The 25,779-nt window shown below is 37.0% G+C and overlaps 3 protein-coding genes across 3 annotated transcripts; 1 reads left to right on the forward strand and 2 right to left on the reverse strand.

Annotated features, from left to right (window-relative positions):
• Nucleotides 1-4,929: 4,929 nt before the first annotated feature.
• LOC110694734 lies at nucleotides 4,930-10,260 on the forward strand. Its single transcript, XM_021871908.1, has 4 exons — nucleotides 4,930-6,386; nucleotides 6,469-6,698; nucleotides 6,821-7,044; nucleotides 8,909-10,260. Exons 1-4 carry the CDS (start codon nucleotides 5,642-5,644, stop codon nucleotides 9,693-9,695), a joined length of 1,986 nt encoding a protein of 661 aa, XP_021727600.1. The 5' UTR covers nucleotides 4,930-5,641; the 3' UTR covers nucleotides 9,696-10,260.
• Nucleotides 10,261-10,303: 43 nt separating this feature from the next.
• LOC110694737 (uncharacterized protein At2g29880-like) lies at nucleotides 10,304-13,167 on the reverse strand. Its single transcript, XM_021871911.1, has 3 exons — nucleotides 12,894-13,167; nucleotides 11,775-12,159; nucleotides 10,304-11,189 (listed from the first exon to the last, which is right to left on the reverse strand). The coding sequence occupies exons 2-3, from the start codon at nucleotides 12,126-12,128 to the stop codon at nucleotides 10,668-10,670; spliced, it is 876 nt and encodes a 291-aa protein (XP_021727603.1). The 5' UTR covers nucleotides 12,129-12,159; nucleotides 12,894-13,167; the 3' UTR covers nucleotides 10,304-10,667.
• A 780-nt stretch (nucleotides 13,168-13,947) lies between these two features.
• Nucleotides 13,948-21,580, reverse strand: LOC110694735 (cell cycle checkpoint protein RAD17-like). Its single transcript, XM_021871909.1, has 12 exons — nucleotides 21,039-21,580; nucleotides 20,898-20,955; nucleotides 20,621-20,706; nucleotides 20,474-20,521; nucleotides 20,027-20,083; nucleotides 18,459-18,561; nucleotides 17,741-18,048; nucleotides 17,275-17,626; nucleotides 16,298-16,423; nucleotides 15,340-15,538; nucleotides 15,181-15,241; nucleotides 13,948-14,672 (listed from the first exon to the last, which is right to left on the reverse strand). Exons 1-12 carry the CDS (start codon nucleotides 21,273-21,275, stop codon nucleotides 14,427-14,429), a joined length of 1,881 nt encoding a protein of 626 aa, XP_021727601.1. The 5' UTR covers nucleotides 21,276-21,580; the 3' UTR covers nucleotides 13,948-14,426.
• Nucleotides 21,581-25,779: the final 4,199 nt, after the last annotated feature.

The following is a 25,779-nucleotide window of genomic DNA, read 5'->3' on the forward strand; positions in this document are numbered from 1 at the left end:
CACCCCCTGGTTATCCTGATTATGGTGGCCAACCACCACAGTGAATAGGTGTGAGTAAGCAGTGTTGTGTACTTGGTTGGTTGTTGTTATTGTTGATTTAACTGACTTGTTTTATGCTCATTTTAGGTCTGATAATGTCTTGGAATAACACATCTCCCACAAACCAGAAGAAATGCAACTGTGGCTTGCCTTTTGCAAAGTTGACATCATGGACTACTTCTAACCCAGGCAGGAAATTCAAGGCTTGCAAGTTCTATGACCCTAACACTGAAACTAGGGGGTGTAAGTGTTTTGAATGGGTTGATAGTGAAGGGACTGAGTGGCAGAGAGAGGTGATTAACCAGTTGGTGCTTGACAAAAAGTTGATGAAAGGTGAAGTGAACACACTCAAAGTTCAGGTTGATGATCTCACTGCCCAAAGAAGATGCTTGCTCAATGAGGTGGATACTCTGACATTGAAATGCAAGGCCCTAAATGGTGACAGGAAGAAGATGCTCCACAGCAATGGTGGTTCTGACAGCAAGCTTTTGGTTATTGTAGTTCTTATGTGTTTAGTGTTATTATTTGTAGGTAGTGTTGTACTTAATAAGTTGGTTTGAGTGGGAGGTGTGCTGATTAAAATGATGATTTATGGTGTTATTTGTATGTAGTATGAATGAAACAAGTTATTTTGGTGTCAATGAAACAAGTTATTTTGGTATCAATTTTGGCATGAGTTGTTTGTATTTTGGCATCAATGACACAATCACATAATCATTGAAATAAAACAACAAAAAGTATTAACAAAATTCAAAATAATTATCTTGCCAATGCAATCAACAACTAGTCATTCACCAATTCAAAACAGAATCCAAAAGATTGAAACAAAGGCAGTCATCATTGTTCAACTACTTAAAAAAAAGACTTAACATTGTTCAAATACTAAGATTGTTTAAAAAAAAAAAAACTTTTCATTGTTCAACTAAGATTGTTTCAAAGTACTCTATTCCCTAGTCATTCTAATAGTGTGCAACTTGCTTCTTGGTGCTTCTGAATCTTGTGCATAGGCTGTGGCAGCTGTTGTAGTTGAAGCCTGGCTCTGTTGAGTCTGGTGCTCATTTTGATGCTGACTCTGCTGTTGACCACTCTGTTGCTGCTTCTTTCTATGCTCTTCCTGGGGGAACTTCTTCCTGGCTATACTATGTGGTCCAGGTGTACCACCAACAGCACTCTGAAAAAAAAAAAAAAAACTTTTAGTGCTAAAAAACTTAAAACCTACACTACAATTAGCATAAATTAACTTTAAATCACCTTTCTTGATGCCCTTTCTGCTTTCATCTTCCTTTGGTCATTCACCCACTCAGTATTCAAATGTGATCTACCACCTTCTTTCTTAGGGGATGATACAGCCACTGGTGTCACTGATGGGTTGTTGCAGGTCTTAGCATAGTGTCCAAGCTGGCCACAATTCTTACATGTTGCCCTTCTCTTGACTGGTTTCTCTTCTTGCTGGCTCTGCCCCACAATTTCTCCCTGTTCCAGCTTTCTTTTCTTACTCTTAGGCCTCCCAGGCTGTACTTTGATGGCTGGTGGTAGTGGCTCCCTTAGCTTCACCTTCTCCCAATGGTTTGGACCAGGCATAGGTGCAACCTCATACCTGTATGCTAACATGTATGTGGACACAAAGTAAGCACTGTCCACATACTCTTCAGGGTCTGCCCTTTTGTCCATGATGCATGCATATGCATGGACACAAGGGATACCAGTTAGCTCCCAATGATAGCAAGTGCAAGTACCTTTGCTTAGGTCCACTTTAACTATGTCAGAATTAAGCTCTACTTCATAAGTGTCACCTCTAGATACTTGCACAATGCAATGCCTAGCTGCTGGTTCTATCCTTTGGAATGCCTTTCTTACATATGGAACTACTTTTCCCTCCATTTTTTCATAACTTTCCCATTTATCATTGTTTCTTTTCATCATATACCTCCTAAGACACTCCATCTGAGTCAATATGGGCTTATCCCTAGCTTCTTTGATCACAACATTGAAAGTCTCGCAAACATTGTTAAGCAACATGTTTGACTTTGGGAATGAACTAAAAGCATGTCTAGACCAATGCTCAGCTGGGATGTCAGCTAGGTATTCAAATGCATCCTCAGACAAGAACCTTATTGACTCCATTGCCACTTCAAAATCAAACTACAAAAAGGACAAGAACACATTTACAACCACACTTACACACACACCTACATAAACAGATTCAGCTAAACAAACAGCCACACACAGTCACAGAGATTCAGTCACAGTCACAAAGATTCACTCACACTCACAGACAGTCACTGATTCACTCACACACTCACAGTCACAGACAGTCACAGATAGCCAATTTGAGGTGAATGTATACCTGTGTTGTAGCCCTGGCTGCTGCCCAAAATAGCTCTTTGAATGTTGCTCCACTAAACTGCAACTTGAAGTTGGCCCAAATGTGTCTGACACAATACCTTGTGTCTGCATTAGGGACTACCTGCTGGAAGGCTTCTAACAACCCCTGTTTTAAAATCAAAAGTAATGCATTACATAAAAAAGAATGTATGTTAGGTTGAAAAATAATATATTAGTAGTAAGTAATTCATCACCTTTTGTCTGTCTGACATAAAGGTGAACCCAAGCCCTTCATTTTCATCTTTTAAGGACTTCATTAGGCTCTCTAGGAACCACACCCATGTCTCTGTGTTCTCTATTTCACAGGTAGCCCATGCAATGGGATAAATATTGTTGTTGCCATCCTTCCCTACTGCAACAAGTATCTGCCCTGGGTATGGACCCTTGAGATGACATCCATCAACCCCTATTAAGGGTCTACAACCAGACAAAAATCCCTTTGCCAAAGGAGCTAGGCAAACAAACATCCTAAGGAATAATGGGGGCTCAGGTTTCTCAATCCCATCAATAACAACATTACATTGTGTCCCAGGGTTATACTTCATGAGAGCCTTTCCATAGTCCCAAACTCTGGCATACTGTTGTGCTGCTGAACCATAGATCATTAACTTTGCTCTTGCCCTTGACATCCAAGCTTTGCTATAAGTAATTTCTATGCCAAGATCAGTTAACACCCTCCTAATGAATCCCTTTAGCTTCCACCCTGGATCACTTCTCCAATCCTCAATGTACTTCTCAGCTAGAAATTCAGCAGTAAGATTGAGATTGCTTTTTACCCTTACACACCTATGCTTAAGATTCACATTCTTAATCTGCCAAAAATTTTGGTTGACAGATCTCCTAGCAACCACCTTAAAATGGCATCTCCTCCCTCCAACACAAGTACACTTAGGCAGCCTACACTTTTTTACATTCCATTTACACTGACATCTCCTCCTGCACTGGATGGTTAACTTGCTGCTGTCATTGTGCAAGTACCAATATTCATATCTATTCTCAACTGCATGAACCCTCAATGCTCTCCTAAGCAGTTTACTATTGATAAACTTCTATCCTTTCACCAAGACTATTGGTTTCTTGAAGTCTGTTGAGGCATGAAACCATGGGTACTTGTCTTCTTCATCATCAGAACACTTAGGGCTATCCAACTCCTCTGAATCAGAACTAAACTCTCTCTGCAAAAAAACTTCTTTGCTCAACAATTCACTTTCAATGATCAACTCCTTGTTCTGCAACTCATCCTCTCTCTTATCTTTCACAAACTCCAAACTTAGGTTGACCTCTTGAATTATGTTCTGAATAGTGTTGTTCACATTTTCTTCAAGTTCAGCATCCTCATCTAGCCCCTTCTCTTCCCCTATATCCCAATCAGGGTCAGTGTCATAACAATCAGAGCTGGAGGAGCCAGATCCAGCTTCTGTTTCCAACTCAACCTCCCTCCCTGTCTTCTTCTTCCTCCTACCCTTGGTTGTACACTTTCCCTTTCCCTTCACTGTATTTCTCCCAGAACTACCTTCCTGTTCCCCTTGCTTCTTCTTCCCTTTAACACTCTCAGAGAACAATCTCTTCCTTGATGATTTCTTCCCTGTCACAGTCTCATATGGACCTCCCTCTTCAGTCTGATCTACAACCTTATCTGTATTTTCCACATTCAGCTTAAACCTAGGGCTTCTCCTAAGTTCAGTGGGCTTATCAGCTTTGGTTTTTCTGTTTTGGGTGGGTTGTACAATACTGGGTACTTGGCTAGTACAATACACTACAACAAACCCATTCTTTGTCTTTGTCTCCAAAAAGCCCTTTACATCATCTTCACTCAAAATTTCTTTTTTTTTACCATTTGACCAAGTCTTGCCCTTTTGTTTGTACCAAATATTCCATGAGTCTGGCACATGTAAGTCTAGCTTCACAAACCCCCAAATACAAGATTCCCTCAGCAAGTCCACTGACATTTCACTCAATTTACACTTATACCTCCAATATTCCAAGCCACCCTCATAGCCACAGAAAGTCTTCCCCCTTATTTTTTTGTTCACAAACACACCCCCTAACCTAACCTTAACATCAACTAATTGAACAGGACCAGCAATCTGTGCATGTAATAGCAAAATAAGGAGATTTAGGAAAAAATGAAGACTTTTTTAAACCAAACATACATACATAGCAGCAATAAACATATACCCTACATCATTGTCCTACCAACATCTATACTTAAACAATTAACCAACAATTAAACAATAGTTGAAATGTATTAAATAATTCAACAAAGTACAAATTAAACCCTAACTTTCAACAAAATTGCAATTCTACCATCACCAACCAACAACTTACAAAATTACAGACAAGGAACTAAATTGCTAACCTCTGACGTCGCCATTGACAGCAAGCAATAGTCAGGTCAATGAACTCAGCACGTGGTCCCCAGCAGACGCCCAACAATGGTGATTTTCGCAAACAACCTTCAAGTTAAACCCCAATTACAAAGGAGCAAATTTTTCTCTCAACTTAAACTAATTTAGGGTTTTAATCTACAATTTAGGATCTAAATTTGAAGACCGGGTCAGAATTTATGGAGTTAGGTGAATTTGCAGAGAGAATTGAATGAGAAAATTGAGAGAAGAATAGCTTACAATGTGAACTCGAAAGAAAATAAAAAAAATTAGGAGGGAAATAACAAATGTGGACCCCACTCACCTGAAATCAAACGGAAAATTGAAAAAGGTGGTAATCTGCCTAAAAAATTATTTTAGTGGGTGGTAATTTAAAATAAAATTTTAATTGGGTGGTTATTTAGAAATTGATACTATTTTTGGATGGTAATTTGCAAATTTTCCTTTAAAAATCCAAATTACTGGTATAAGAAACAACTACTAGCGGCACTCTGCCCCATGCATCATTGTGCTCCTCTGTTTCTCTCTCTCTCTCCTCCAAAAAAGCAGAATTTTAGAGAGAGAAAACAAAACAAAGCAACCTTAATTACACTTATAACCCAGCGTTTTGAATCCCTTTCCTTCTTCTCAAAAGATTCAACCCTTTTCTTTTCATTTCTTCTTACCCTTCTTCAAAAACAGAGTTTCTCAATTAAAAAACAGAGCTATTTTTTTTAAAAAAAAACTCATCAAAAATGGCGTACCCTCCTTAAATCAAAAACCCCATCTCCAAATTCACTCAAAAATCCAAACTTTTTCCACCCAAAAAACTCAAAATTCAAAATCCAAAAATGGGGTGTTGTGTATCAAGAATTGACAGACAAGAAATGGTATCAAGATGCAGAGCAAGAAAACGATACATGAAACAATTAGTTGAAGCTAGATTATTCCTTTCTTCTTCCCATTCTTTTTACCTTCGTTCGCTTCGTTCAACCGGCTCCACCCTCCTCCAATTTTCCACCGGAGAATCCTCTCTCCTCCACCACCACCACCACTACCACAACCGCCGTGAAATCCCACCGTCGCCACCACCTCTACCGCCGCTCCCACCAACACTACCACCGCCACCATCGATGTCACCAAGCACCGATACATGGACAACAACCACTTCAAACACAACTAACGCCTCAGCACTTCCTCCTCCGCCGCCGGTTTCCGGTTCCACGTGGGATTTCTGGGACCCTTTTGATCCGTCATCGGGTCCGAGGAGTGGGACCGAGGAAGAGGAGTGGGAGGAGGCGGCTGGTACTACTACAATTTCCGCGACTAATACTACTAATGTTACGGTGACTCCGATGAGAGCGGCGGCGAATGTGGCTGCGCCGCCGTCTGTGGTTAGTGGGTTCTCGAAAGAGAGTGAGATGGTCGTGGTTGTTTCGAGACAAGGGAAAGAATTGGTGGAGATTATTAAGGAATTGGATGAGTACTTCTTAAGAGCTGCTGATGCTGCTAGTGTTGTTAATGGGGTTTTAGAGGTTCATACCTTTTCTAATATCCCTACTTCTTCTACTAATTATCATCAATTAAACTCCTCAGGTATTTACTTTTTTTTGAAATGATTTCATGTAATTTGTTAATTGTTTCGATGATAAAATGTAATCAATTTTTTGATTTGTAGGGAAAATGTGTAATAATGGGAGGAGTTTAAGTTCGAGTTTGAGTTCGAGTTGGAGCCCAATGGTATGGGGTTCAAGTGGTAAGTTAAATGGGTTAGGATGTGGTAAGTTATTAGGAGATGATATAATGGTTGGAAGAATGGGAATGGTTAATAATGTCAATGGTAGTAGTCATTGTTCTACTATTGAGAGACTCTATGCTTGGGAGAAGAAACTCTTCCATGAAGTCAAGGTAGTATTCTAGTCAATTCTCTAATTTTCGTGTAGTCGCGATTTGATCTCAGGTGTTAGATACCACGTACTCCTCCCGAGACGTATTATATTGATGAGATTTGAATTTATTGATTGGATCAGAATGCGGAGAAAATAAAGATGGAGCATGAGAAAAGGGTCGAACAACTAAGGAGATTGGAGGTGAAAAGAGCAGATTATTTTAAAACAGAGAAAACAAAGAAAGAAGTGGAGAAATTAGAGTCACAAATAGAGGTTGCTACTCAAGCCATTCAAACAACTTCTAATGAGATCATCAAATTAAGGGAAACTGAGCTTTACCCTCAACTCCTTGACATTGTTAAAGGGTATATTTTCTTACTAATTTATTTTTCTAATTAACAAATTTATTATTATTATTATTTAGTGATGATTTTAATTCAATTAGCCTAAAAATAGGAATATGATCTAATTATGCATAAATTTGGAATGTATGATCACATGTTTTAGGCAGAGATAGTGCCAATGTTAATTGTGATTCACGTGCACTATGTTGTCCTTGGTTGATTGTCATTTTGCTTGATTAATGCTAAAGTACTACCTTTCCACCATTGATCTCAATTGGTATAAGTTTTACGTTTTTTAAAATTTGAATAGTTGATGATAAATGTCACATGGTATGCTTAAATGGTTGATGAATCTAATTTGAGATTCCGGGATTAGGACTTTGAGAGGAATCCAAGTATGATACCATATTGTATTAGCACCAAAAAACGTTACATTGTTAGCAATGACTACCTCCTCGGCTACAACCCATTTAATTCTCGACTCTTGAATGATTGCATTTGGATTACTAATGAGATTATTCCTTTAGATTAGAGACTTTGATTATACTTTGCTAATCTTTGCGTGCTGCTCATGCTACTAATCATGCTACTAATCAATTAACAATGATTTAGAAGCAAGAGTAATAAAGCAATAGTTCTCTAAGTAACCTTTTTTCTTTACAGTTTTATGTTTTTTGTAAAGATTTAAAAATTAGTGAAAAAAAAACAAGTGTGGGTTTCCTTTGAGTGAAAAGGCAGAGATGATTTTTACCATAAATAGTAATGTTGCGATTAATTTGGAACAACTTAAAAAGAAAAATGGAGCAATTAATTCGATGAGGTCAACTATTTTGAAAATTTTCAAGGGCAGAAGAAGATATGCTATTGTTCATTACTTACCACAGTAGGTTAGTACTAACAGATCCCATGCTGAAGAAAGAGATACTTTGATTTTAAGACTTTTGACTGCCTTTACTACTTTCACTTTTTACTACTAAGACTTGAATTGACCCACTTTTCGCATATAATCCAAAATATACTCCGTTTTTTCCGTACTTAGGAAAATTAAAACAAACAAAATTAGGTTTGAATACGTAAGATTGTTATAAAACACATCTTTGAGATTTAAATAGTAAAAAAAAAAAAAAAAGTAGTCCGTACTATAATTGAGTTGTATATAACTATATAAGTATATTGGTGCAGCGTGCAGTCTTATATAGTACTCCGTATGGGTTGGAATTGGACCATTCTGTAAAAAAAACACAAAAATTTAATGAAACTTTACTGGTTTATGTTGCACTTTTGCATAATATTGAGGTGTTGTAGTATCTGTTTTTGTTCTTTATATCCGGACTTCTGATGTGTAAAGGATGAAATGGATCTTACTCTTTGGAGAAACGTGGTCTGACTTGTCCACATGCATCATGGTCTAGTCTTTTTCGCAATTTTATGCCCCCGTCGTTGGATGAACTTCTGATTCGACGATGGGGTTGAAGTTGAACTCCGACCATTGTTTTCTCTAATTATACATGAATTAGATGGAGATTTAGGAAAATACTTGCGTCGTAATTGAATAGTCTTAATTTAAGCGTGATTAACATTTCAAAGCATTCTTTGTTTTAGTTCTTTTCAAGTTTTAGCACTTATGCCATGTACACTGATTCTCGTGGTTGTATTCAGTAATAGGTATTTATGTCATGCTTGCATAAAGTATCGACTATTAGGTAATGTTGTGATTTTTGTGTTTGGGATAGTTTGTTTCGAGGTTTAGAGGGTCCTTTAAAGTTACATTCAGAGAGAATGGTTTCCAGTTTAGCTCCTTTGCCTTGATCAATGCTCCTATTTTAGTCTCTTTGATCCACATGCTAATAATTTTAGTTTTTTTTTTTTTTTGGATGATGTTTAGGTTTATGTGCATGTGGAGGAGCATGTACGAATGTCACCAAGTCCAAATGCACATCGTTGATCAGCTGAAGTTCCTCAATGCCATACCATCTAACGAACCCACATCTGAGATCCATCGCCAGTCAACATTGCAACTTGAGGTGGAGCTCCAACAATGGCATCAATCCTTTTGCAGTGTAGTAAAAGCTCAACGTGACTACATCCGTTCTCTCACTGGGTGGCTTCGTTTGAGCCTCTTTCAGTTCAACAAAAACCCACTAATGAGGTCAATCCAAGACTCCACAATCTACTCCCTTTGTGAACAATGGCAGCTTGAAATTGATAATGTCCCTGACAAAGTGGCGTCGGAGGGAATCAAAAGCTTGTGGACTGTGATCCATGCCATTGTGATTCAACAAGCTGAAGAGCTTAAACAGAAGAAGAGATCAGAGACAGCCAATAAGCAACTCGAGAAAAGGGCAATCGAGCTAAGGACATTAGAGGCAAAGTATGGACCATACTCAATGCCTGAGATGTCAAGTTCAAGAAAGGGACGGAACCCTGTAGGAGAAAAACGAGCAAAAGTGGACATGTTGAAAGCCAAGGCAGAAGAAGAGAAAGCTAAGCATGAAAAGGCAGTTAGTGTATCTAGGGCCATGACACTAAACAACATGCAGATGGGGCTTCCCCATGTTTTTCAGGCAATGACAGGCTTCTCAAGCGTCTGTAAGCAAGCTTTCGAGAAGGTATACAACGAGGCCAAAAATATGGATCAAGATCTCGATGTCAAAAGGTTGATGATGGCGTAGAAGCTGAAGCTGACTCAGGGACACCATTAAAACCAAGTTCTAGGTGACCTTTTTTTACCCCCTTAATCTTCCCCCAGCCCCGTCTTCCCCCTTTGTATAGCTCCATCTTAGCATTAGGAGGATGTTTTAGTTGATCAAATGAAAAGCTTTAGTATTAGCAGATTGGAGACCTATCTAGTATTTACTGCTTTTTAGAATTTTAGATGTTTAAACTTAGTATTATCATTATGTATTTAAATCAAGTTTTAGTAAAATTTTGAGTGCTTTGAGCAATAACAAACACTAGCAGCAGTACAGAATCTTACTGCATAACAGTGAATCTGTCAGATTTGTAAATTGCACCGTTTTAAAAAGCAATTGATTAGTACCAACAAATTTATACAACACTAACTTTCTGGTAAGAGCAGAACTTTTGTGTTTTCTCGTGAATATACACGTTCCATGCACTACGGCACTACCCAACCGCCCTCGCTTTTCATATTTCTCCAGTTATTCCATCTAATTATACTGAAAAGAATGAAGTAAAAGTTGCCACAGGCAAAAAAAAAAAAAAAAAAAAAAAAAACAGCTAAAGAATGCATTCAAATTTTCAATGCCATCATGGTGCTAGTCTCCTACATGTGAGGAGAAAATGTTTATCTATAGTTTCTACGAATACCACTTTCTCGTTCATCCACCTCATTTATCTCATCGCGTGAACTTTATTCACTATATAGACCCTATCAATGGTATCGGGCTGACTCTAGTTCTTCAAAAGGAAAAAAAAAAAAAAAAAATCTATTCATGTTCATGTCAAATATGAACCTCGAAGCATGCAAGTGCTAAGTGCTAGACTGCTAGCCATTGGTTGAATTATTCCTATGTGCTGTAGTTTTGTGTAAATCTCGGCTATATACTAACCATAGTTCGGTGTAAGCCATGGCTAAGTACTTGACTGTATGTATATCAGCAAGGCTGCTAGCTAGCTTATCCCTAAGAACTAGAGGGTACTTTGCACTTACCCTGTAACCACATCAGTCGCTTATCAGCTTTCAGTGACAAAAACATCTCCCTTGCTCCTGGATTATTAAAAAGATCAAGAGCACCGAAGTAGACTTGTTCATCAATTTCACCCAACTCATCCAAAGCATTTACGCACTTGGATATGGTATATCTCTGACTGCATTGCTGAATTGCTTCTGCCCTCATTCTTGCTGCAGCTGCCATCTCGAATATAGCATCAGCCATAACATCCTCAAGCCCCTTCCGTCCTCTCTTGCGGTTGATTGGGTTAGGGGTTTCAACACATAGAGACTTCTCTTTCTCATTCGCCACACAAGCCACTTCCTCTGATTCTGCTGAGCAGTCCTCTGTGACGTTGCTCACAGGATCTAGACCTCCTTTTTCAGCTAATCCATTACTCTTTTCATTTTTGATAGATTCGGAAAATAATATGTATAATTGCTTATAGATTGGACAGCCAGTAGCTCTCAAAGTATCAGCATCAGGATGTTCCTGCACATTAACAGGATTCCATCATTCACAAAATGATAACTTGCATTGCACTTTACTCATACAATGTTAGAATTTGAAAAACATAAACTTCTTTTTAATTTGTAAACAAGTCACAAGACCCTAGTAGAACTGATATAAGGAAATATGAACAACATCAATTCCTAATTCAGACTAACATATAGACAATAGTAGATCAACAGAAAAGCACGCGTCTAGGGATACTAACAGAAGGGGAAGGAGAGGGAGACAAAACACCAACCCAATAGTTTAACCAAAGTCGGGATTCAGTTATACCAACAGAGGCTAATGAATACTCGTTTTGTCCATCTTTACATTACATAAACAATGTGAGAAATTCTGACAAGACTGTAAATCCTTCCGAGATTGAAGGATGTACCTCTACGCACTTCTGCACTACTCTACTGCCAACGAGAACCTTCAAGTGGTAAGGAGGCCAGGAAGGTAGGGATCGGAGTCAACTTATAATGCATGATTTAATCCAGCTAATATATCAATACATCTAACTCTCTAAGCCAACATTTGAAGATATTTCTTGGCCAGTAAACTTGAAGTATGAAGTTATACCTTAATGTACTGATCCCATGCTTCATCTTTAGCCGTAATAGCACCAGTATTTTCATCCCAACAGAAGCCCTCTTGATCAAGAAGTGACTTCACAGTAGCATACATCTTCTTCAAGACGGAACACCGATACTTCAGCTGCTCTCTATCCCATCTCAAGCCAGTTCTCCTGTAAAACTCATCACACATATACTTCCACTTATTGCCCACCGAAATCTTCTGATTGTTCCTCTGATTATTCTGATCAACCATCAAATCAACTAGCACCTTAGTAAGGGACATTGTCCACTTTGCTCTTCCCGGCTGTTCATGCTGCGCAGATGACAGCCTCCCTGATCGTGTGGCCGGGCTAGACATATAGAATTTCGAATTGGGTGTCGAAGGGTGACTACCGAGTTAAGACCCGACACAGGCACCATCACAAGAAATGTTAGCAACACTTGACATGCTCAATCAGTCAGTGTACAATACTACATGGCTACACCTATTGTTGTATCAAAAGTGCAACATAAACCATGATATTCCTAGTGTCTCATCCATGCGTCAAAAATAAACCATGTTCATTGGGACAGAACATCCTAAAGACCGTGAAAAAACAAACGTTGCAATTATTAAAGACTAGAGGGCATAGACGTGTAGTATTATAACTACTGTAATACTACGTATTTTAATAAACCTAGGGTAGATTATTTTAAACACCGTGAAAAAGCAAATGTTTTCTTTTTGTGCATCTTGCATTTTCCATCTAAAAAGCTGATAATCAGGTGAAATTTTTACAAAAAAAAACTCGTACAGCAGGAATTACGTACACAATTATAAAACACATTCACAACAGAAAAAGAAAAAAAAAAAAAAAAAAAAAAAAAACCCAAACACAATTCAAACAGAAATTCTTATCTGATAAAATCAGAAATTTTGATTTTTGCAATGAATAGGAAATTCTGGCCATAAAGTGATCACGGTGAATTTAACTCAAACAAAATGTAGGATTGAGATTCTTCGAAAATGTTTATTTTTTTATTTTTTATTTTTGGCGTAGTAATTAACAGAAGATGTATAGATTATGTTATGTAAATGCAAATTTGAGGGAAATTAAGAAGTTTTTTTGGGTAAAGAACGAACCTGTGAAATTGACAATGGAAACCACACTATTTGTTCTGTTCATCAGCCTTTTGGCACCAAGCGAGCGATCAAGCAAAAAGAGAAAGGGTATTTTAAAATAATTTTTTTTATAAAATGAGGGTAAAATAGGGTTAAAAGCTGTTAAAAAGGAAAAATTAAAAGCTACAATGTTAGGCCAAAACCTATACCCAAATTATTTCTTATACTAGTATTAGTTGTAATTAGTTGATTAGTTAATACTTAATGTGTGTTTTTTTCACCTTAAACATATCAATACACTCAACCGAGTACTTCTACAATTACAATACGAAGTAACACGAGATTGAAACCCAAAAGTATTTTTTTTTTTGGTGTTTCACCCGGTTCACCCTTTGGGCTAATTCGGATTTGAGGCTCAAATTTGGGTGGTTAGGTTTCAGTCTCTTACTCCCCTCTCAATTGATGTTGTGGGAGATTGAACACACGGTCCTTCCTACCAAATACAGTCCCAATTACCACTACACCAACAACCAATTGGTTGAAACCCAACAGTATGGTTGTATACTTGTATGGTGTTATTGCTATGGGGTTGGAAAACTAGAAATCATTTTTAAAAGAGTTCAAGAAATAATGGGTTTGTAGTATACATGAGCGGGCAAACATTAATACACAAGATGGCACGCGCACCACATGTTTGAAAGTGGTCACCAAGAATTACTAGTCAAATTTCTAAGCGAGCCAGGCCATAAATAAGGAAGCATACTCCAAATAGTGTTAAACAATGTCCGATTTTGTGATGGTTCACAAGTTGTTTAGGGTTAAGCGGAGTTGGGTGAACCTTCAACTCAAAGCATCAACCAAGCCATTGCACCATTGATGCGCTTAGCAAACAGATGGAAACGTAATTTAAGTAACCGAGAAAAAATTAGTCTCACTTCTTCCCTTTTACCTGTAGGTGATTTACGAATGCATCTTTAACACAGGACCAAGATGTTGACATAGTTTTTCTGACTATGAGGGGACTTATAGTTCACTTTGCAGCAAAATAGCATTATAATTACATGCTGCATTATTTCCAAAACATGGCTTCATCAAACATATCAATCGCAGCCGATTCTAATTAGCATCACATCATTTTTCATGCAAGCTCATCATCTGCATAAGTTATGGATCACAGATGTATACAAGAGTCGTCAAAACGTGACTCCGATCAGATCAAGATAATACTCACTTTATATACAGCTTATAATACAATACTCCATAAATTTCTCAGTCCCTCTAGGGCGCTGACCGATATTCGACCAGATCCCCCCAAAATCCATACGAGGGGGACTTACTAATGACCTGCTTCCTCGAGACCAAAACATAAGTTGCAATGCTTCCGGAATTTCCCTCATAGAGAGCAATGCTTCACTTGAAGCTTTGCAATGAGACTCTTCCTCCGGATATGATCATTCAAAATTGATTGCAATATGAGCTGACGAAAGAAACAGCAAATAATGGCAGTAAAATTCTGACTTCCTCAGGTGCAACTGTGCAACCATGAAATAATAATTACCATTCTTCAATGTCATCATCAGTTAAGTCACTAGCTTGATTTCGGGGATTCGTCTGATCAAGTTCATCAACTTCAAGTGAATAATCTTGTACTAAGCTTTTGTTAGCATTAGCACAGTTTAAAGGCAAAGATGCTCTATAACCAAGCCATTTAAGTGCCGGCCTATAATCAGTGCAGATAACAGAAACATTGGACAAGCCTATACTATAACAATGGTCAAGCCTTTGCCTCTCCATCTCATGCTGCCATGACAAAATTGAGAATTGATTAATACAGTTACAGCAATAAGCTCTATTTAGGACATAAGAAAACAGATAAGGCTCCAAAAAGAAGCCGCTATGGCCCTACAGATTCTAAATTCTAATATCATTATATCAATATATCATGAAAGTGAAGGACGTCCAAGAAATTTATTAAGTACCATTATAAGAAAGAATTCTGCCATTTTCTTACATAAAAGCCTCACTCTTCTACTACAAGATGGCAAGATAATGAGGTGCTAAAAAGCCATAGAAAAAGTAATACGATTATTGTTGACCACCAGATTCCAACAGATTGAGTTATAATTCCATCATAATCCACAGCTTATATGAAGAAAAATGAATCAATAGCTTTTGGTTTCATGGCTACTAATCATACCAAGTAAGGAGTATATGTTACAGACCAAAAAGCTTAAAAAAAAAAAAAAAGAGGTGGGGGTGGGCGAACTTCCAAATATACCAAAACAATACCATGATGAATAGAACTCACCATATTGCGCCTTGTTGATTTCTCTGCCTGCCAAAGATTAGGGCGACGTATAGAGTGCCACCTATCAAACACAAAGGTAATTGGCACATAGCTCAGTAGATGTATTAATGGCAGCCTGCACGAAAATGTAATAAGCAATACATAACATGATTGTCACACCTGGAAGGGGAAGGATGAGCATTTCCAAAGAGCATCCCACGCACAGCTACTGAGGCAGCAGCTGATTGAATAACATTCTCTGCTTCATAATTTCTAGCCAAAGTTCGATGAACTGAGGAAAGAAGGCAGTCAGCATCACTCAAATATGATGCCACAGTCCATGCATCTTCAATTGCTTCCTGACTGAGAAAATCTAAAACTGCGAGAAAAGGTGCAAGAAAAAAAAACTTACTGTTAGAAAAGAATTTGGGTGCCATCCATTAAGGATTAGCTAATAACTAACCTTGACTGCTCAAAGTTTTCAAGACATTGACATTTGAGCATCTATTCTATGCAGACACATAGCATAATTCACAATTATGATTCTCAATACAAACTTCAGTAGACCTAATGCATTTACAGAAATATCTCCTGGAAGCAGAAATCACCTGTTTCAGTAGCACTTAATCATGTAAGTTATTTAGGAGTGAGTGTGTGGGACTCCTGAGCTTCCTGGGATGCTACTCCACATCCTGAGCTGAAGCTAGGAAAATGATTCTCACACACATTTAGTATTTCAACTTACATTTTATTTTTTCCAGGGCTTCAGTTTTACTCCATAATTCAAATTCTGTGTAAGCAGCTTATACTCCTATATTTAAAACATCACTTCCGCAATACAAGATATTAATTTCAAACAACCAAAATTTAGCCAATAATAAGCTGGAAAAAAGAAAAAAGAAAAAGAAAAAAAAAAAAAAAAAAAGGGTCCATTAACATTAGAAGAACCCATTAGCAAAACAAAAACGTACCAACAAATTCATGTAGCAACTAATCTCAAACTATTGCAAAAGCATGGGAAGAAAGAAAAAGGTGTTTGGTGATGGATAAATCTCCATAAGCACGGAAATAAAATATTTCACAAGTCCTAGAATAACCACAAATTACGAAGCACTGGTTTATTATTCAAAAAACGCACCATTTTCATGCAGAAATTCAGCTACTGGCCTTGCTTGCCCATATGCTTGACAAAGAACCTTTTCTGGGGCATCCATCTTCAAAGGTAATCTTGTAAATTCTTCTTTCAGATGAAATCCATCTTCACCTACAAATTAACAATTATTGCAAACATGGATCAGGATTGCTTTCTTATAAGAGTGTTTTAAAAAAACAAAACCAACAACAACAAACATTTCTTCCTCCTTCAACCCTTCGTTTTGTAGTTGTTTCGAGGGCTTTTTTTTTGTGGGGGGGGAGGGGGGGTGGAGTTTGAACGCAGGAAAACTAAAATTTGAATATAAAGAGATGTTTATAGAGCAATTATACTAAAAATATCCTTCAGAAAGCATTAAAACAGGCCTGTAAAGAAGCTCCAACCTTCGGTAAAGAAGACCAAGTTAACTTTTGTAATAACCAAATGTTTGTTTGTAATTAAACCCCATCCAATATGCACAATTGCAAACTCACAATGAAAAATAGACACAAGCAGTTAGCGCCATTTTTATTTTGTCCATTGTAATTAATAAGACAAAATCTCCAAAGGAATAAAAAAGAAAAAGAAAGAGCTGTAATTTACAGCAGTTAGTGGCATTATGATTTGATTAGATGAAAAAAGAATAATTACACACACTAACAGGCTGTAGGCAGATTATCATCTTGAACTCGAAGGGTTGAAGTCCATAGAAAATAGTTACGAAGATCTCTCAAGATGTGCCCCAGTAAGCTCTTAAACATCCTTTGCACAGCACAACCGTCCCCCAGCAACCCAACTCCAACCAAAGGTAGAAAGAAAAAAAAAAAAAAAAACCATGATAAAAACACTTAAGGAGAGGTCTTGGGCAGTAGCAAATTTCAATTATCAATTTGTGTGGTTGCTACTATCTGCACTTAGTTGCACATCATATTTTAAGCAGCAACAGGCAAACAAACACAACTTCAGCTGTAATTGATGCTTACAATGTGACATGGTACATTCAGCGTCTCTTTTGTTGTGTAAAAACTTCCCAAGGCCGTGAAATAAAGATAGTGTTTGATCCCTGCCATATACCAGAGATGATTCAACATCCTTTTGACCATGATCATGAGCCATAACTTCTAAATCAGAGGTGCATTTCTCAGAAGCTACAAGAATCTTTTTCTCTTGTCTCAGACCAGCATACTGCAAAGTCGTGATAGCATGTCTGATATCACCTCCACTTGCATTGGCTATCAAATCTAACTGCTCACGGCTTATGTTGCAATTTTCTTGTCTACAAATTCTGGAAAGCACCTTCTTAATTGAATTTACTGTTATTGGATTGAAAGCCATCTGAAAATTTTAGCAGAAATAACATATAAAATTCAAACATTGCCTGAGTTATTACCCCACCCCCCTAACCCTATCCTCCAAGAAAATAGAGAGATACAGTTCAGAAACGGAAACCTTGCAGGCGCCAGCACCCTCTAAAGATGAAGAAAGTTCTTCCCAAAAGCGCATGCCAGCATCACCAGAGTCAGCTACACTATAATCAGTAATCAAAATCAATGTCGGTACTTGTACTGATTTAACAAGAAGTTGCAGGCAACCGAGAAGTCTTTCTTGAGCAACTCTTCCATTTGCTACGGGAAGATCTTCTATCAAGAGTACCATGGGCTGCCTTGACCTATTAAGGGATGATGAAAGCATCCCATACTTCCTAGCTCGCTCCAAAAAAATTTCAAACTCATCCAACTTAGATGTGTAACGTACCCCTAGAAGTAGATAAGTAACGTGTTAGATGCTTAACAATAGAATCACAAATGCAGCAGTAGCATGTCAAACACTCCATACAACACAAGTACTTGAATACCCAAGTCCACCTTTCAAAACTTAAGAACCAATAGCAGGCAATTAAAAAGCATCTGCTTTAAACAAGTAATGTTTTCCTCAGCATCCAGTAAATAAAAGAGCACATTTCAGCCAAGATACTCAGCTACCATGTTTCCCTCCACATTAATCAATTATCACAATTTACTCTGTTAAACCTTACATTTAAGTCAACTTGTTCTTACAGAGATTCCAGCATACATGCTGAAGCATACAAAACAGTAACTCTCACGCTACATCATCAAAAAATTGTTGAATATAATATAGAAACTATGGACATAATGAAAAAGGTTACCTGCATTCGAGTTATGAACATGTTCCTGCCAAATTGTAGGAGTAGGTGTATTCCATTCACAAACTTCAGCTCCAAATTGAGATGCAACAACATGGACAGTTGCCTACTCACAAAATTACTAATCAGCACACGATTAAGGAAAATTAGACATCCAACACCACAAACAGATGGAGGAGGTCCACAAATGTAAATAAATTGCAAAGGTATTATAGCACTCACATACATCTAGGAAAAAAAATGAACAAGACCATTCACAGGATATATATATATATATATATATATATATATATATATATATATATATATATATATATATATATATATATATATATGAAAATTTACAAGGAGTCACTACTGACAAATAGTGGATGTAAATTGAGCACAATTTTGCTCAAAAGCAAACATGAATATGTAATGTGCAGGCGCTCAGCTACATTGATAATTGACAAGAATAACATGTACCAAAACCACACAAGGTCTATAGAAAATTGTTACAAGAGAACTGAGGGCATTCAGTCTCAATTATACCCAGGGCATGATTGTACAATGAATGAGGTAGTGATTGTAGGGGAGAGAGAGAAAAGGGGGGGGGGGGGATGAGAGTTATTACCCTCTTATATAGGGTTATCCCACCACCACACTAAGGTGATGTTTTAACTCCAAAATGATGGTAATTGCTCCCCTTACTTTCCCCTTTTCAAATTATTACTACATAACCCTTTTAAGCACAACCTGAACTCATCACCATTATCTTTACTTTGCTTCATTACCCCCTCAATATATTACGCCTAATCCAAGTGTGCCCTCAACGATAACATGCATTTTAAACGACACTTGAATACGATAAGTTCTTTCCTTGTTACAAAGTTGTCAAAGTAAGTAAGTAACCTCCTTTAACAAGTATTTCATATGCCAAAACCCAACTTTAATAGCACAAACCACTAAAGACCCACAATTTGTGGACAAATATTCCATTAGGCATTATCAGTTGCAAATTACAAATTTGTAATCACTAAGTCCCAATTCAGTCCACCTTGAAAAAAATTAGATTTAATAAATTTAATCAACAAAAACAATACTAATAGAAAAAATCAGTTATAGTCAGCAAAAACCAGTAACCTCAGTGCAGTAAAGAACATGGTGAATTAATAATTTAGTTTCATTTAGTAAATACGGTAAGAACCAGCTGAACTGAATAGGACCTAAGAGATTAAGATTGAAACTTATATCCTATTCTTACCAGCAACAAATGGATGTGAATGTCACTGATTATGCATATCAGTTAAAATTGGAGTAAAAAAAAAAAAACGCCACTGATGGTCATGCAAATGAAGGAATCGTGCTACAAAGAGTATTGGTCAGATGGGCAAAGGCAAGATATGGAAGTCAAACTCAGACTATCGAAGCACTGTCATGATTAATATGAGTGATATCATTTCATACATAAGAATAATGTAATGTCATAGTACTACTCTTAGCCTTTCACGCCTGTATAGCTGTTTGGGACTTCATGCACAACAGTAAAAACTAAAGAAGAAGAGATCAAGACAGGAGGTAGAGCAACATACAGATTTTCCAGTCCCAGCTTGGCCTGTGATGAGGAGAACATAGTTTTGGGATCCTTGCTGCAATGCAGATCAGCCATAAAATAAATATTAACTCAGTACACTAAGCACAAACAACAATGGCAGGAAACATTAGATAAAATGATTTAAACCTAACAATTTAAAAACTCAAAGTCAAAAACTATCTTATCACCACGTAATATCATCCAGGTTAGTGGACAAATATTTTTGCCTTAATAAATATAGCAAGAAAGCTATAGGACAGCAATTGGGAACTCAACACTCAAGGCTTGAAGAGACTATTAAGCAAAGGAAGTAATCACTAGTAGAAAGCAGAATGGAGAATCTAAATGATTAAAGTCAATTTATTCAACAACTTAGCTGCGATAACACCAGGTACTTTACGAAAGATCCAAACTCTAAGCATGTAATAGAACAGCACTAAATTACCTTTGGAATTGTCAGTTTTTCCTCAAACCACATTCTGACTTCTTCCACCTACAAATTAACAAATTGTGGGCATAATGGATTGGCATCAATGTATACACAACAAACAATAATATCATATCAAATCATTACTTTAGATACTTGGTTTACCTTCTTTTTATGAACAGCTAGCTCTTCCAAAGAACGCGGTCTATACTTATCAACCCAAGACTCTAATTCGTCGAGCCTCCTAGAATCTGATACAATTTCCAAACAAACACAAAATCTCTAAACAAATAAGAAAACAGACCAATATCATCATATTTAACCAATTCCGTAATCACCTTATGTTATTCCACCTCGATCACAATATAAACAATAGACCAAATTACAGCTTCTATCAAATTTTTTCATTTTAAAAAGGAACAAATAGATGTACATAGCATACCAGTAGATACCTTACATCCAGCAAAATCCTCGGCCAAATCTCCAGAAAGAAATTTGAACTGCATTTCAAAAAAATCAAGTAACATTGACTCCCAATTAATGAGAAAACAAACACGGCCAAATTAATCAAATAGAATTTCACCTCATCGAAATTTGAGAGCAATTCAACGGATGATGAGAGAGAATGAGAAAGTCGCGCCTTCTTCGCCGTCGTCGTTTTAGCAGAAGAAGTTCTCCTCGATTTCGAATTCGAAACTGACTTTGAATTTCTACGATTCGACTTAGAATTTGAGGTAGAGCAATTTCTACCAGTGGTGAATTCATCGTCGTCGTCGTCGTCTGATGATAAAACAACAACAGTATTACGCCTTTTCCCCATTGAAATTACAAACCCTAACGAATTGTTTGCCAAATTAGTTGATGAAGATTATTCAAACAATCAGAAACCCTAGTCTTCTGACAAGCAACATCATCAAGGTTGTGGAGGTATAGAATTAGTTTGAATTAAGCGCGAATTTGTAGATTGAAGCACAAATGGTGAACGGCAATGGAGGAGAGAGAAAATGGAAGAAGACGAAAATGGAGAAGAGGGGTATACTCTGAGACTGAGTGCAGAAAGTGGCGAAAGTTTAGGTTCGAAAAAGCGCGGGTGTCATTTTGTATTAAATTTAGCTTGCTACATATGCTTTTAAGCTAATTGTCATTTTAACTCCAATGGTTAGCTAATAGCTTACTATTTAAATAGACCACACCTCCTTAATTTACATTGATAAATTTCATTTTATTTACTCTAATTTGTTTTATTTTAGCAAGTTTTTTTCCAAGCAAATTAGTTTGACAAAACTAATTTGTTTGGCCAAACTAATTGCATTTTCTAGCTCCAATGGTTAAGCTAGTAGCTAGCAATTATTTAATATTGCAAGCAAGGCTCTAGCTACAACCATTGGAGTTGCTCTTAGTGTTTTTTTTTTCACAATTTTTTATATGTGGTTGGCCACACTGTGTGGCATGAGTTACTTGTAGGGGGTTACTCGTTAGGAGTTATTCGTTTGGTCAGGGGTTACTTATTTAGGGGTTTCTCGTTTGATCAGAGGTAAATTATAAGGGTTACTTATTCAGGGGTTACTTATTTAAGGGTTACTCGGTCGGTCAGGGGTTACTCTCACACAGAAAATGAGCTAACCGATTAAGTAAGTAACCCCTACAAATAAGTAACCCCTGAATAAGTAACCATTACAAGTAATCTCTGCTACACGGTATGGCCAGCCACACAGAAAAGTTGTTGTTTCTTTTTTTCAATTGTTTGTTGTACTTTTTTTTTTTTTTTTTTTTACAAGAAGTTCATTAAACGAATAACAAATTACAACCTATGAAGGCTAAAAAAAACTAAGAAAATTATAACCAAACACACCAAACCAAACATACAAACAAGAAAGGGAAACCTCACGAACCATAGCATAACACCATTGATGACCACCATAGCATAACACATGTGATGACCACCATTTGTATAACACCATTGACTTCGAAGCCGGGAAAACCAATTAAGAAAAGCTTATTGGATCTTTCTTGTTTGTTGTATGTTGGGAAAGTTGAGAATTGATATAATCTTCCCCAAATTACAATTAGGCAAGTAATTACTATTGTCATTTGTTAATGATATTGTTGTAAAGAAAATGAAAACACTAGTATAATTCCTTAAAAAGAAAAAGTAAAAAATAAGAAGAAGAAAAAAAAAAGAAAGAAAGAAAAAAAAAAAGAAAGAAAGAAGGAAGTCAGTTTGGAATGGTAGAGGATTTGATTTGAAAGAGTTAAAGTATACGAAGTATATACTTATGGGATACAATATTTATTGTCACTGTGTGATTGAATTGACTTTGCTTAAATAGCATCATTTGGTGCATATAAATAGGCCATTTTAGGCCTAAAAGAAAAAAGCTTTAAGTGTGCAATACAACTATATGCTCATAGATTGTACCATTGACATGAGAGAAAAAAACTACTTCCTCTGCCCCTTTATTTTTTGGAAATTTTGTCAGAAAAAACCATTTATACTAACTTTTTTGTTAGGAAAAATCTTATAAAAAAATTTTGGCACGGAGAAACCAGATTGTAAAATATTTTTGTTGAAGACAACCAAGGGTGACAATCTGGCATTGATTGGGTCTTTTCCGGCGTTGACTCTACATGTGCAGGTCACGTGACCTCTTTTTTACTAATCCCACCCAATTTCCTTTAATTCCCCCCTAATTTCCCTCTAACTCCCTCGTTTTAATTTCCCTTCTTCTTCTCTCTCCTTTTTTCTCTCCCCATTTTGTTCTCTCTCCTTTCTAATTGAACTGAAGATCTTGAAAGGGCATGGTTTTTTGAATTAATTGCATAAATAGTATTCGACAAATAAATTCGACCAAGGATACACTAACAGAGTTGTTTAATTGTTTCCCAGTTCATCATATTTGTAGGTATGTGAAAAATTAGGGTTTTTTGCCCCTTTTTTAATTTGCGCTAATTGCTCTTATTTATCTCAATTATGCAGCATTCATGGCTCCATTGAAGGATATCAGATGTGATTGTGGTTTTCCTGTTGCAAAGAGGACATCTTGGACCCACGACAATCTTGGTAGGAAATTCATTGCATGCAAGTTTTACAACCGTGAAACTGGGCAAAGGGGTTACGATAAATTTGAGTGGGTTGATGAAGGTATTGTTGATTGGCAGAGAGATGTAACTAATTTCCTGGTAGCAGAGAAGCACGAGCTTGGTACTGATCTTAGCATTATGAGAACAAGGCTGGCATGTATTGAGCATGAGAAGGAAAAACTAGCTAAAGAAGTTGAGAAGTTGAACAACAAACTTTAGAGAAGGAACACTGTAGCTGGATTGAAAAAGGGAGATGGGGTTAAGTATGGGTATATAATTTGTGTGTGTGTTATTGTATCCGTTGTTGTGAGTTTCATATATGTGAAACTCTTTGGCTAGAATTGGTTAGTATTTGAGTAAGTTAGTTAGGTATTTTGTTAAGTTATTATATATACTTTGGAATGTACTTACTCAGAATTATCAAAAAATGAAATGAAAGTTGCATTTTATCTCAGTAAACTATGTGTTTTAATTGGTATGTTAAATATGATATGATGCTATAAGCAAAACACAACTTTATAACAACAAAATAAGCACTACTTTAATGGTGCTAAATATATGCAATGCCTTACAGACAAGGACTTAGTTCACAAAAGTACATAGTTCACAAATGAAGCCAAACTTAAATTAGTTCATCTAGCAAAATACAGAGCAATGATAATACAATTCATGGATAACTACTCTAAGTAGGTTGTTCTTGGGACTGTGTTAGTGGTGGTTGTCTAGTTGCAGAGGCTGAAGTCTGTGATGCTTGACCAGGTTGAGATTGCTTGACCAGTCCTTTCTTCTTCCTGCATCCAATCTTGGTTGCAACTGTCTTTTTTTGTCTTGGTGCAGCAGCAGGAACATGACCCTTCTCCTTTCTTGTAGGAGCAGCAATAGCAACAGTCTTCCCCTTTCTCTGAGTAGTGGAAGCAGGAACATGACCCTTCTCCTTTGTTGTAGGAGCAGTAGTAGCAATACTCTTCCCCTTTCTCTGCAGAAACATTTGGAGCTCTGGCTTGAGGAACTGTGACAGCAGCAACAACATGTGGATCAAGAGAGGTTGTAGCCTCAGTTGGTGCAGCCTGAGAATCTGAGACCTCAGGAAAAACATCAGCATTTTTTCCCTTTCTCTTAGGCACTTTTTGCATTATTGGGTTGAAGCATTTGGTCTTGTAATGACCAAGACCACCACATCTGCCACACTTATTCTGCTTCTTTGTCCTTTTCACATTTTCCCTTTCTTGATCTTCCCCAGGTTCCTTTACTCTCTTCTTCTTGCTAGGCCTACCAGGCATAACTCCATGTGGAGGGGGCAATGGTTTTGGGTAAGGTGTCACTTCCCATTGGGACTGTCCTGACATGGCTCGAAAGGCAGGGGCATGGGTTTTGGCATATGTTTGTACATGGTATGCAGGGTGGATGTAGTCTTCATAGTTCAACCTTCTAAGTTGGATGCATGCTAGTGCATGCCAACAAGATATACCCATAAGAGTCCACCTGTAACAGCCACGTGTGTTGTTCTCTAAATTGACCACAAACGTGTCATCTTCATGATCAACCTCAAATTCATTTAGGTCAGTGACATGCTTAAGTCGTATCACCTAATCAAAAGTAATTCCTAAGTCTTCTAACTAAAGCAGATAGGAAAGTAAGGTCGAATCCACAGGGAAACAGTGTTCTTTTATTCCTAATCAATAATTATAATCTGAATTATTAAGTAACCAAATTGTAATTGAAGGAATTAAACTAATAATTAAGCTAAGCAAATTAAACAAAGGAATAATCAATAATAAAAGCTCTAGGGTATAGGTTCACCAATAAATAATACTCCAGGGTAAAACATACAATCAATTATCAATGCATAAATTAACCAGATTATAAAGGGTTGTCGCTACGTATTATAATTACATAATTAATCTACTGGTATTAAATCTCATCTCTCGAATCTCGACCTAACCATTAACATATTAACATGCCTATTAAAACTAAGCCTAAACATCAATTCTCATCTCTCGAATCTCGAATCAATATTGCAAAACTCATACAATTAAACCTACGCTAATCTAATTGCATAGCATTAAATCAATCAATAGGAAATTAATCAATCATTAATAATAAACAATAATAATTTACCCCTTCGGATTATTCATGGATCCCCACAACCCTAGAATTAAACTACTCACACATATTTAATATTAAACTAAGCAAAGCAATTAAAGAAAGCATAATTAAGTCAAAGCAATTAAATTATTGAAAAT

This window comes from Chenopodium quinoa, unplaced genomic scaffold, assembly GCF_001683475.1.
Source record: "Chenopodium quinoa cultivar QQ74 unplaced genomic scaffold, ASM168347v1, whole genome shotgun sequence".
In the NCBI taxonomy this organism is placed as follows: domain Eukaryota; kingdom Viridiplantae; phylum Streptophyta; class Magnoliopsida; order Caryophyllales; family Amaranthaceae; genus Chenopodium; species Chenopodium quinoa.